Source organism: Drosophila santomea, chromosome 2L (genome assembly GCF_016746245.2).
Source record: "Drosophila santomea strain STO CAGO 1482 chromosome 2L, Prin_Dsan_1.1, whole genome shotgun sequence".
Lineage (NCBI taxonomy): Eukaryota > Metazoa > Arthropoda > Insecta > Diptera > Drosophilidae > Drosophila > Drosophila santomea.
In genome coordinates this window covers 9,881,671-9,895,599 of record NC_053016.2, presented here as the reverse complement: position 1 = coordinate 9,895,599, position 13,929 = coordinate 9,881,671, and the positions used below count along the sequence as shown (strand labels likewise).

The window sequence follows — 13,929 nt, the reverse complement described above, 5'->3', positions numbered from 1 at the left end:
CGCTCCTCCGTTGTTATTAACCATTAAGTTCTTATTGAAATTTATATTGCTTCACTATAAGCTGCAATAAAGTATATCAAAGGCCTGTTCGGGCGGCATTCTGGGGGCTTGAGTTCCCTCCCCTTTCAGTGCAATCTTTCGTTTGTTCATTCATTTCACAAAAATTCCTGATACTGCTTGATTTCCACAACATACACAAGTACGTGTACGTGTCTCCGTTTTAGTAGTGACTATATTTTACTCTGTTTAAAATAAATATTACGTGGGACACTTGTTATATTCTTGCCCCTTGATTAAAACATCTGAATTTCTAAAATGTCATTTTCGCATATCCGATTGATATTTTGTCCGTGCTGATCCAACAAAAAAATTTAAAACTCTAAATATAGTTCACAATATTTTGTGTTATAAATTATTATGCTGGCGGGTGGTTACTCGTTAAGTTATTGCTATGTCTTTATCAATTATCTGCGAGCACAGATGATATACCTATTTATAACACAAAGCTGATCTTGAAGAGGGCAAAAATAGACTGAGTGCGTTGTCAACGCTCACTTTCAACATTTTATCACCCTTGCGCTTCAGCAAAGCCTGTCTTACGTGTCTAGCAACTATGAAATGCAAAGTAACCGCCACTGAGTACTCTTAGTACACTTAACGCATAATATGCCTGGGGCTGGGTTACGCCTCGTTTCTATTTACTCGTATGTACAAAACACCGATATCCAGATAGCAAGTACCCTCGTTACTTAGCTACTATCACACACACTGACTGAACTTGCTGCTGTCGCATTGTTGCTTTGTCAGAGAGGTTTTACAACTAGTATCATAGCTATTTTGTGAGTATTGCTTCATTTTTATACAGGGTTTTTGGTAACACTAGGCTTTTTTCTTACAATATTTATTGAATCGTTTTCCACCTTGATATTTTGCCGTCTTTGAGGGAGATAAGAACTAAGATTTCAGTCGAATCTGAAATAAGTTGTATTACTGATTGTGGTAGCAAATCAAATAAAATAAAAATTCATAACTTATGTTCTTGCTAAATATTTATTTATGTAGTACCCAATTGAAAGTGTATATATTGAAGGATCCTTCGGGCCAGGCCGAAGTCATTCATTACACATTTAAAAGTTTGGCATGTCTCCATTTCGAAACGGCTTCATATTTGTTTTGAAATTAAGACTAGAAACTGAACCTTAATGTCTAAACTCTACTTTGCGACTGCACTTCTATATGGCGCGATAAAGTCACTTAATAATATGTTAAATATGTGTTTTGTATGCAATGTTATTAGAGGTCATCGAACGAAGCGGACAAGTTGACAGATTCAAATATGGTTTGTGGACATGCTCGCACTTTGATGTAATCGGTTCGTTTCATTAACGTTGAATTGTTGAGGGCAAAACAAGTAAACCCAACAAAACCAAGTTAATGGGTTTCCAAAAAAGAACGACAAAATACGAGAGATCGTGTAAAAGTTTGGCATTTTGCCCTAAAAGTTTATGCTATTTTACAAATATACAATATATGCATATATAGATGTATATCGCTTATGATTTGATTTGACTTGTTGATTGCCTACGAGCTAATAATACCTTAGGTTTGAACTAAGATTTCCATATCGTATGTACGTTAGTATATGTGTATAAGTATATCTATATATAAGTTATGTATACAATTGTATAATATTGCAATTTCCAAATGTTCAGTTTCAATATGATGTTTCTCTTTTGTATGGGTTAGGGATCTGGGCGTTTAATGGGTTGAAAGTCGTGGACTGGGGACACCCATCCATAGATTACAATACAAAATTGCTTGTCTTCACTTGGTTAATAATAATATTACAATTTCTGTTGTCATTTCAAGGGGGTTTTTCGTCGTCCACAGCGACGTCTCATTTACAAATTTGATCCCTATACTAATACTACTTTCTACAAATATATGTATGTGTATTTACGTAATAAGTTACGATAGAGATTTTTCTTTACTTTCGTTTGGGTGTTGGTTGACCCAGATTCAAATTCTGTTTGAATTCACAATACATCATCCGCTTTGAGTTTTGTATTATTCCAAAATAAGATATTTTCTCTACTATTGTGTTTTTGTGCATCAGCGCCATATTGAATGATTAAATATAAGTTCTCTCGCCCATTTCAAAGGGCAAACAGGGAAAAGTATTTTTCTTAAAATTGAGAGGTCCTCTCACTATGACAACGAACTTACATTGGTGTTCTGCTGTAACCATTTCTTAAAATTGTAAGCGAGATAAAATATAAATTCATTTGTTTTTGTGGCTGGATGCTCCAAAAGACTATTTACGATTTTACCGATCTTAAGCAAGGCCTCACAGCAAATAAATGGTGTCATTCAATTATTTTCTGATTAAATATTATTCTTATCTTTGTCTTGTACCCGAACATTCGCATTTTACTTAAGTTCATTAAGTATTTAAAGAAGACCAAACTTACAATAAGTTAGTTGTTTAATTCCTTATAGAAGTGAATATTCATAAGCTTTAAAATAAAATGGAGGAAATACACAATAAAACCAAAACGTGAATTAAATACATTTTCTCTTTAAAATATTTGATTGTTTGTTTTAACTAAAGTAATCCAATGGCATTTCAATAAAGTAAAGTTCTGTCTAAATTAGTTGATGGCAATAAGTAAAGTATTGAATTAATTACAGAATTCGTTTTCTTGGAGAATACTTCAGTTTCATTCGAGTACAAGACTATAAGATAAGATAGCCTTGGTAGGATCACGAGTAAAATGAATTTCCTCTTGCTTGCCCTTTTGTCCATCGGCGTTTTTAAAACAGGCCTTTGGCGCCGGCCAACTTACGTCGCCGGAATCACATGAGTCATCATTTGAGCGTATTGTAAATGTTATCCTCTCCGGCCAACTCCACGGTGGTGATGTGGGCAGCGTGCCTCTCGCCCAACGGTTCCTCGCCCAGGTACACGGTATGGTAGCTGATTGCGCTGCTCTTCACCGCCGCCGTAGCTCCATTCACCTCTATCCGACTAACCGACTGTGGTCCATTGACCGAATACTTGAGCGAAGCATAATCTCCGTCATCGTCGGGCACATGAGTGAACTGGGTGGCGCCCGAAAAGGTGTCCACTGTGTGTGAGGGACAGATTTCGGCGTATATATTCTCCTTTGTGTAGTCCACAGCGGGAACCGGTCTGCTGGCTGCCTCCGATCGCAGGCACTCCCCGCCGGAAATTACCAGCGAATCGCGCACACTGGAGTAGGGCAAGTCGTCTTCCACCAGCGATGCGGGTGATATCGCCAGTTGGTTAAGTCCTCCGCCCAACAGAGAAACTCCACCTGCTGCCCTTCTTCCAGTGACCGGTTCCTTGGTCAGAGCCTGTTGCTGCGCCTTTAGCAACATCAGATGACGCTTCTCCTTCTCAGCCTCGTGGAGCTGCAACTTTTGCGGCAAGGAAAAGAGCGGCAACTGGTGCAAACTGGACGATGACTTGCTATACTGCCTGGTCTTCACATGGAACTCGTTGTAGAGCTTCTCCGTGATGAAGGACTGCGGAGGTGGGGTCTGATTCTCCACATCCTCCAGTTCGGTACCCGCCTCGCTGATGGCGTCATTGTGATTGTGGCTGGCCAGCAAATCAGGTCGTGGCTTGAACTGACCATTGAGCAACTCAATATCCTGCAGGGACATGGACTTCTGCATCATCGTGTCCAAAGACCTCGGCTCCATAGTAGTCAGCATCGTGGTCTCGGTGTCGGACGCTGCTGTGCTGTTCAGGGAGATAGCATCCTGCTCTGGCTGTTCGGGATTCGATCCAAAACGCTCCTGCAGAAGCTTTGACATATCCGTATAGCGCTCCATGCTCATCCGCTTCGCCTGCTCATCGAGATCCAAGTTAGATTGATGTTTCTCTACTTGTGGCTGCTGTTGCTGTGGATGATGCTTCCCAAACCACTTCTTCTTGGTGGACTGGAACACACGCATTCGCTCAGAGATGCGATTCAAACTGGATTCCGATTGAGCTGCAGCAGAAGCTGCCGCTTCCTTGGCTTCCAGATTCTCCAGATCGGTTTTGCTGAGGAAAATAATGGAATCCTCCTTCTCGTGCGCTGCTGCCATGGAGCTCTTCTCGCGTCTCAGGATCTTTGGGAAATGCAGTGGCTTCAGGATTCGTAGCCCCTCTCGATTCTTGCTTCCCGACCGTTCCGAGCGCTGAATTAGCTCAATCTCCACAAGCTTCAGGAATGGATCGCAATTGAATTGACAGAACTTGAGCATATTTTGCACATTCGTGTTAGCGAGCATCCGTTGTTCGGAGTCAAAGCCTAAATAACTCTTTACCAGCTGAATATCCCGACTGGGATAGAACTTCCTCAGCTGCAAGGGCGTCTGGGTGTCCACGTCCTCAATGGAACAGCCCACGACCACGTCCTCCTTGCTCACTTGACTAATGCACAGCTGCTCGGGAATGTCGGGTCCGCCAGGTCCGGAGATATAGCGCAGTGTTAGCGGCAACTGCTTGGCCGCCGTCACCAATGCACTCAAACGATGCACACACTCCGGATTCAGCTTTCGCTGCGCATCGCCCAGTTTCTGAAGCAGCTGAGGAATGCCCGGCTCAATCTCGAAGAACTTGCCCTTGGTGGACAGTGGGACGTACAGCACCTGCCGGTTTTCATTAAGGAGCTGGGCATACCGGTTCTTTTCCTTCTCTCGCCCCATGTACCCACCGCCATGGGACCTGGTCGCATTTCCGTTGCCATGCTGCGACATATTGACCTGATCCTGTTTGCCATCCTCGAAGACGGCCAGCAGACGGAATACCTGCCCGCCCCTTGCCGTCGTTTTCACGTACTGTGGACGTCCCTTGTTTATGGGCAGGCATCCCTCGTGCGTTGGACTATTCGTACTGTTGGGTGAGGATTCCGTAAACGCCGGCATATTGTCCACGGAGACAAACTTGTAAACCCGTTCCCGAACCAGCTGTATCAGAGATCCGTATTGTGTGGCCGTGGGAAGGCCCTTCTCGCTTAGCATTGAGAAGTAACCTGCGCGGAAAAGAAAACATAAAAATGTTAGCATTGTCGTTGTATCTTATTGTGTATGTGTATTTCAGCTTCTAATGTGGTTTTATCCATTAAATTATCCTTATGTTAATAACAATTAAGTTTAAATAAATAAAAGCAAAAGCTGTGCCTTCTCAAGGTCAGGAATGCATTAAAAGAAAAAGTACAAAACAAATAATTGAAACTAATTTGGAAAACTCTTTGAACAAAACAGATATTTTGGTTCAGTCACTGAACAAATCTGTTTACTGTCTAAAATCTGAAAACCATTTTTCCGACAGCTGACAGCTTCGTACAGAAAATAATACACAATTTGCAATCCAAAAATGAGTACAACAAAAATAAAACAAAAAACGTGACGTTCGACTGGCCATCTCATAGTATTGAGATATATATGTACATATATATGATATTTTTAAAATAAAGCAGTTTTTGTCTATTAAAATAAACTGACCAGCTTAATTGGAAGGTTTGTAAAAAGTTAAATTTGAATGTAAAAGGTGTTTCAGTTAGCCCAGGTGGATTATACAGAAAAAAGAAATGCAATGCAATTAAGCATTACATGTATCGATGAGTCCATCAATCATTTCATTTAGTTCAATTCGCGCCACTGAGTTCAAATTATAATGATACAACAAAAAATTGATGATAAAGAGGGACTAATGCAATCAGCGTCGAGAGCAATTGAATCAACACAAGAAAAATCCAATATGGTCGTGCAAATTGAATCACTCCAATTTGCCATCCATTTTTTCCGGACATTGCAAGCCTGATGAATAAAATGATAATACCCAGCGTCAGTGGGTCTATAAATGGGCAGATTGCATAATATTCGCACCCATTGGTTTACATTGCGCCTCCCCAAACGGCTGTGAAAAGTCACATGGCGTTGCGATTTGAAACAATGGCTGACCGCAGTACTGCGGAGCAGCAGTGGGTGGATGGTGGTGCAGGTGGTATCGGTGGTGCTGGTGGTACTGTTGGTGTCGGTGGTGAGCCACCGAAGAAGTCACCGCTGCCTGACAGACTGGGCCAAAAACCACCGGCACTGGAACCCCGAATAGAGCTCATTGCATAACGCCTGATGAGCAATAGTTGCGATTACTTTCCATTGTTGAACTGTGACTGTGTCACGCAAAAAACATCAAAGTACGGCAGACATATACATATATGTACATATGTACGATTATATGGATTGTGTACTTAGTAACCTAGCACTGGGAGATCAGAGTTCGCTTGGCTGACTCACTTAGCGAGTTGGTTACGACTGGACCGTGTAATCAGGTACAAGTAAGTATCTAAATGCATTCGTCATGAGAACACTAAATTGTGCCTTCAAAAGCCCCGTCTGGATTATGTAAATGGGCATGCGACTAAAATCTACCGTGTTCGTGCCGAATCAGCCGCAGGTTTTCCTCTTTTTTTTTAATCATTCGGTTATGCCCCTAGCTACTGCTAATCGGCGCATCAATCGGTGGGTCATTGAAGTTAATTTACTGTGAGCGATAAATTAACTTCCCTCAATGGAATGACAACTTGTTTGAAGCCGCCCTCGCCCGAGCCAACTTGCAATTACAATTAGCCGCAGCAGTAAGGTTCTAGCTGTTCTGTGAAAAAGGTATCTCTAGCTTTTGCAATTGTATTATTAATCTCAATAAATAGCAGGTAATTAAACCGCAACCCTACTATTAACCTGAGATACATGTAATAATCGAACTATTTAACTCTTGTTACAAACAATTTTCAAAATTCATACTCAATGTGTTTGCTAATTGATGTGAGTTTATTACGAATGTGAAGGTAGCCCAAATGGCAAACTCGAAATTACTCTTATAGTTGTTATAGAACAACTACCAGAAATCGATAAATTAACCACTTATGAAACTCACCCGGAAACTCCTGTGGAATGAGCAGGGTCTTCTTGCGCTGCGATGCCTGAGTCTTGGCGTTGTGTCCATGGTAGATGTTGCGCTGTCGCACCAGCCTGTAGAGCAGAAAAAGCTCATCGTGGCCGGGTGGGGTGCCACCGTTGCTGCTGTGGCGACCGTTGTTGTTTTGGTGACCAGAACCAGAACCAGAACCAGAACCCGAGCCCGAGCCCGAACTAAGACCAGGACCAGAGCCAGTTCCGTTTCCGGTGGCGCTGCCTCCGCTGGACGATGAATGGGTGCCGGTGCCGGTGTCAATGTTGCCACTGGAAATGTTTCCACCGCCACCACCACCACCACCACCACCACCACCACCAGATCCAAACGGATTCGCTCCCGTCGAGGAGCTGCTCGATGCCGCCGTGGAGGAGCCATGCGATGAGCTGGACTGCAGAGTTTCGTTGGAGCTCTTGCTCGCATGCAGGATGCGAACAACTCGGGGCAGGGAATTTCGCTCAAGGAACTCAATGGCGGTCAGCGCTCCCTGGAAGATCCATTGTTTATTAGTTGGCATATAGTATAATTAAATAATTCATTATTAAGAGTATATTTGATTTATTTCCAAATCAAATTGGGCTATATCGTTTAAAATCGACCACGAACAACTAACAAACATCTGTGCGAGATTAGAAAACTTATTGACGTCATAAACAAGTGTTCACTAAATAATGAAATAAATACACTTATATGTATGTTATATATTAAAGATTATAAAAGATTATATATATGTAAATCCTAAAGCATTCAGCTATTTACGTTAATTTAATTTTACAATATATAGTATTTGATTTTTAGAACCGGTTTTTGCAGTTATTTAATATTTCTTGACATCGGATTATGTTACTGTTTGAAATTTTCGTGGGGTAGATTTTTGCGTACTCTATGCCTCTGATGTAAGTGTAACTCAATCTTACTTCGCTGCTGCCCTTGGAGACCTTGCTGTCCCCGGTGGAGTAATCGCCGCTGCCATTGAGTGCGTCACAGTATCCGGAATGGGCACCTCCCAGCAGTCCTGAGCCCGCACCCAAGCCGTAGCTGCTATTGTTGGCACTGCCGCGCACGCGTCGTGCCCTCCGCTGGTTCAGCTCGATCTCGTTGCGGCGGGCCAGGCGGGCGTTCTCGAAGTCGGCCACCGAGAACATATTGGAGCTGGTGTCGTGGGAGTTGAAGCGCCGCAGTTTGGGCTTGCGCGCCCCGGCCGACGAGTGGTGGCCGTGATGGGCGCCAACGGCTGCTCCACCTGCAGCGGCAAGAGCATAAGGTAGGTGAACATTAGCATAAGACAAAGAAACGCAATGCAACGCGGAGGAGTGGTAACTGAGTGAGTGAGTGAGGTAGCACATTGTGCATCGGTGAGGTAATCGCATAAATATAAGTGCACATGTGAGTGTCTAATTGCCACCCCGTTGTCTGCAGTGGGAAAAACCCACACACCGTCGTATCAACTTCCACATCTACAGTGCCAGAGCTTCGTCTATAATGAGTGTATATTCCCCAAGCGAATTTCAGTTGGCGTGACGCAACAAAAAAAAAAATAAACAAGAGAGAACGCTATAGTCGAGTTCCCCGACTATCTGATACCCGTTACTCAGCTAGTGGAAGGGAGAAGGAGAGTCTTAAACACAATTTTTGGCGGTTTGTAGGCGTTATAGTGGGCGTGGCAGAAATTTTTTTGGCAAATCGATAGAAATTTACAAGACCAATATAAAAATGAAAAAATATCAAAACATTTTTCAAAAGTGTGGGCGTAGCAGCTTTGGGCGGTTTGAGGGCGTTAGAGTGGGCGTGGCAAAAAGTTTTTTGGTAAATCGATAGAAAATGACAAGACTAATACAAAAATGAAAAAATTTCAAAACATTTTTCAAAAGTGTGGGCGTGGCAGTTTTGTGCGGTTTGTGGGCGTTAGAGTGGGCGTGGCAACATGAATCGACAAACTTGCGCTGCTTCTATGTCTCTGGAGTCTGTATGCTTAATCTCAACTTTCTAGCTTTTGTAGTTCCTGAGATCTCGACGTTCATACGGACGGACAGACGGACAGACGGACAGACGGACAGACGGACAGACGGACGGACAGACGGACATGGCCAGATCGACTCGGCTATTGATCCTGATCAAAAATATATATACTTTATATGGTCGGAAACGCTTCCTTCTGCCTGTTACATACTTTTCAACGAATCTAGTATACCCTTTTACTCTACGAGTAACGGGTATAAAAAAAAAATAAATAAGGCAAGTGGTTCAAAACTGTTGCTAAGCGCAGCTAATTTTCAGTCAACGGTCAACGAGACGATGACACACAGTGGGCAAATATCGCCTCAAAGCGCAATCGCAAAATTAACAAGAATTTTCGCAATAGACAGGAAGGAATGTCGAAAGATCTTGCACTGAATTTTAAGTGGGGAAAATCGAACTTTTATTCACGTTCAAGACATTCACATTCAAGCCATTTTTAGACCACAATAAATTTAATGCACTGTATAGCGGCACCTGTGCACAACATTCTTGCTCTCGACTTTGTAAGACACCTTTCTGCGGAAGCTTTGTATATGAATTTGAATTTACGAACTTACGGTTCATCTAGTCGAGAAGAAAGCCTATCTAATAATAACATGCAAATACTAAAAACGTTAGTATATACAAAACTCAAACTGCTCTATTTGCACACGATTCTATAATTCAAAGTTTACTAATCAGTGTGTTTCATTTTTTTTTTTGCGTTTTAACAGCGTTTACGCAAACAAATTTGTCACTAACAAGACTTTATTTGCAATACAAATATATTGACTATCAGCTAATTGATACTACATTTTGCCATTGACGTTTTTCATGGGTCATTAAAAATATCTTCTTTGTTTATGAAAAGCAAAGTACATTGCTCAAAAACTTGTGGGAACATTTTAGATTTATTTTAAAGTATACAAATTTGTTATCAAATCAAGTCAGGTCAACGCTCTATGTGTAAGCTATTAATCAATGTCACGTCCATTCGCATTTCCGGGATTTTGATTACTTTTTGAAGATTTGAAAACTTTTTGTTATATTCGAATGCACTCGTCTTAAGATCAAGGAAGAACCCTTGACAACTGCAGGGGTCTATGACTTGACAACTTTAAGGTCGAATGGTTTTTTTGAATCAGAGATCCAATCGGATCGGATATCAAGGCACTAATAAAAGAGTCAACAACTGGAGGCGATTAACGGAACACCGCTACGCAGACAACACAAAAAGATAACACCTTCCTCATGGGCAACATCATATATTGTATTATATCGTTATCGGGCCGACATCCAAAAAGCAATTGTCTGTCGCCCCAAACAATACCGCATGAAATCACTTAGCCATTTTGGTTTTTTGTCGATTTTTTTCCGATTTTTTTTACTTCAGAAATAGTTGAGTAAATAAGCGAACTTGGAGCGGTGCAATTAAAAAGAGATATCGCGATATTTGATTGCTCATTGTTCGAATGCGGCCCATGGTGCGATTTGGATCCGCTGATTGGTGGTCGGCGGCGCATTACTCACTTTAATTGCGCACATTTGGCTTAATTTTTTGCCCCACACACAACACACATTTAATAAATGCAGGCGAGGGCAGAAATCACAGCATAGCACCGGGAAGGGGCTAAAACGTTTTGTGAAATTGCTCTTATCTTTCGTGAAATATCAATTGCAGAGTAGACTTTCCGCCAGCGAGCGAGAGAGTAAGCAACATATACAATATATAGATAGGCAGAGAGAGAGAGGAGGGGATAGAGTGGGTGAGGGGGGGTGTGAGATTGTCACGTTTCGTGTGAAATTATGCGAAGCGACGCGCGCGCCTTGGCGAAAAGAAATCCCCATAAGACACAACACAACCACCAGTTAGAAAAAAAAATTGTTTCTGGTAACGAAGCTTTTGTACCCTTCCAAAGCTTACCCTCACAGATCTAAGTCCTTCTGCTGATCCAAACATTATTGGAGATACAAAAACGTATCAACAATATGAACTAATCTATACATCTCAGTCTTCAATGGCTTAGATTTCTTAAGAACCATTCATAATTATGAATGGGTAGAAAAAAATTAGTGTTTCTAGATCGTCTTATCAACCATATATTTTTTAAAAAAATTTAAGCAAAGAATATTAATCACTTCATCTCTTGATTGTTCAGAGTGTTGATTGTTCTTCCATCCAAGCGAGCTGCTCATAAAAATAGCACATGTTTCGGTTTTCACTTTTAAACGTTTGGCTCGAATTCGATTTGCACAAAAATAAATATTTATACGATTTGGATTCGCTTTTCCCAAAGCCCCGTACAGTTGGTTATCAAATTGTCGAATTATCTTATTGAGATGTTAATTTGGTAATAAAGAAAACTCCTTTTATATGCAACCAGTGAAACTAATCTATAAGAACTTCATTAATATTGCAATGATCTAGTTTCAACTCTTTAGTTTTAGTTACTGAAGTTTACCTGTAGATGTAAACTTGGATCATTTATTACGTATCGTTAAATGCTGTAACTCATTTTTAAATAATTGGGTACTTTACTTTGTTGTAAAAAGTGAAATTCATTATTTTACAGCAGCAACCTGCTCTACGAAATTACCATACTATATTGTGTGCAAATAACTACTGCTTTACTACTGTTTATATATGTTATATCTTTCAAATAATTTTATGGAATCAAAGAAAAAACTTTTTCATAAGCCGAATTAAACGGTATCACAGCATTGCAAATTACTGTACCATAAAATAATAGCTAATTGTCTGTCTTTTATGAAGTCTTTTGAAGTGAGCCAAATAAAAGCTTAAGTTTAGCTGGACTTGAATCTTTAATCATTTTTTAAACTAATAAGGTTTATTTTTTAGTATGTTTCATTCCCTCCGCAGGATTATACCGTTTTCACAAGGATGATCTCAATTACCATACCCTATAAGCAGGGCATCCTACAAAATAAAAGCAAAGGCGACGTCATTGAGCAAACAACAATTAACCATTGCGCTCTCCCGCTCGCCTCTCTCTCGCTCGCTCGAAGCGCGTGCCTTGTCTACCTCCCCCCTACCCACACCCATTGCGTCTCTTCGCGCTAAGCTTACCGTTACATGCAGCTGCTGCTGCAGCTGCGACGCTGTTGCTGGGTGCGCCCGCTGCTGCTGCTGTTGCGACCCCGTTGCCGCCCACTGTGCCAGTGCCTGCTCCTCCCACTGTGGAGCTAGGATTTGTAGCTGTTGCTGCTGCTGTTGTTGTGCTCTTTGTTGCCGATGCAGTGGGTGTTGTTGCTGCTGCCGCTGATGTTGTTGTGGCTCCTGCTGCTGGTCCGCCGGGCATGTGCGGTCTGCTGTTCATCAGCCAGTTGGCCAGGTGCCTCTGCCGCTCGAGCTCGATATTGGTGCGCTGCATTCCGAGTCCGGACAGCTTTAAGGTCTCGTTCATAATCGCAATCAATCAAACCGAAAAAAAAAAATTAATGCGCCACTGCAACGAGCGGACGCGTCGCCGCCGTCGAAACAAATGTATTCCAACTCGGTACGTCTCGCGATGCCGATTTTCAGCGACCAACTGAGCAGACTTGTCCGACTGCAGCGGCGCCCTCCTCGATCGTTGCTGCTGCTGCTGTAACGAGAGAGCCGCAGAGAGAGAAATAGAGAGAGAAAAGCGTGAGAGAATAAACGGAGAGCACAAAATGCGCGCAAAGTGGGCAGCGTTTACATAAGTGGCAGCGCGGCCAGGGGAACTCGAATTCGCACAGTGGCCTCAATCTGACAGCTGCACACTCTCACAATTATCGGCTATCATATGAATAATATTTACCAAGCTGCTCGATTTAGTTTGGCAAATATTTTTACCTTATTATTACACTACCTACTTATTTATGGAGTGTGGTTTGGGCATAGTAGGGGTACCCAATATTGGGGAGGTGTGTCACTGCCAAGTTTGGTTTATACATAACTATATCATCGTTATTTCACCAGAATAAACATTATTGTGAAATTCTACCTTTAGAAACTAATTAGCAAAAATTCCCTATTTAATAAAAAACATTTGATGAAAACATGAAAAGAAAAAATGCAGTGCTTCCTAGAAGTCATTTCAAAATATATGTATGTACATATAATCGCTTTAATTGAGTTTTAGAAATTTCATCTAATTTTAGTTTTGCGAGTTTCTTAGTAGGCCTTTTTTTGTATACTTAAATATTTATGCGACACATACAGTTTTAATTGTTTAGCATTGTTGCCCTAATCAAATGATCAACTAAATAAACTAAATAAGCAGCTGTGCAAACCTTTTAACAGAGTTCGTATACCCCGAATTCAAGTGTAACAACAACAATTGCAAAATGTGTAAAAAGATGTTGAGCTTTAGCAAAAAAAATCTCCATCGTAATTGAGATGGTTGCTCTGTGCTTGTGTGCGTGAGCTGGCTGTGCGTGTGTTGTGCATAAATTAAAATCGCGATGACGATGACGACGTTATCAGAAGCTCAGCTCTCTCGCTCGCTCACTCGCCCGTTCGTTCGTTGGCTTGTTCAATGTCGCCGCACCTTTTCAGCTGTCGCCCGCCCGCCCACCGCCCACTTCTCCACCCCCCGCCACCACCCACTCCTCGTGCTACAGCGTAGAAAGCAGAGCCAGTTCGTCTGGCGCTGGCAGCAAAAACAACAACCGCGCGTCATCTTCAAACGTTATGCGACAGCGTAATCGGCGCGATTGTTAGAAGAGTGAGCGAGATGGATAGGAGAGCGAAAGAGATGGGGATAGCGTGAGGGGGGGAACCGTCTTTCAACTCGCATGGGCACCCATAGATAATTTAATTTGGGGAGGCGTTGAATGGTTTCTTTAAACTTAATAATTTCGATTACAAATCGTTCGCAATTTAATAAATTGCTTATCAAGTGTTGGTCACTTAAACAAACATCGAAATAATGATATATGTATGTATGTACATT

The 13,929-nt window shown here is 41.8% G+C and overlaps 1 protein-coding gene across 6 annotated transcripts in view; it reads right to left on the bottom strand.

Moving 5' to 3' along the window:
• Positions 1 to 1,031: 1,031 nt before the first annotated feature.
• Positions 1,032 to 13,929, bottom strand: part of LOC120444025 — a 42,748-nt gene continuing 29,850 nt past the window's right edge. For 2 of the 6 annotated variants that reach the window (XM_039623528.1, XM_039623529.1), the window contains exons 4-6: positions 7,909 to 8,234; positions 6,956 to 7,478; positions 1,032 to 5,048 (exon numbers count right to left, since the gene is read on the bottom strand). In XM_039623528.1, coding sequence (XP_039479462.1) covers positions 2,869 to 5,048; positions 6,956 to 7,478; positions 7,909 to 8,234 — 3,029 coding nt within the window. In that variant the 3' untranslated portion in view covers positions 1,032 to 2,868. Of the gene's footprint in view, positions 5,049 to 5,196; positions 5,216 to 6,955; positions 7,479 to 7,908; positions 8,235 to 9,567; positions 9,591 to 12,077; positions 12,595 to 13,929 lie in introns of those variants that run through there. The other 4 variants (XM_039623527.1, XM_039623526.1, XM_039623530.1 and 1 more) reach the window with 4 other exon arrangements.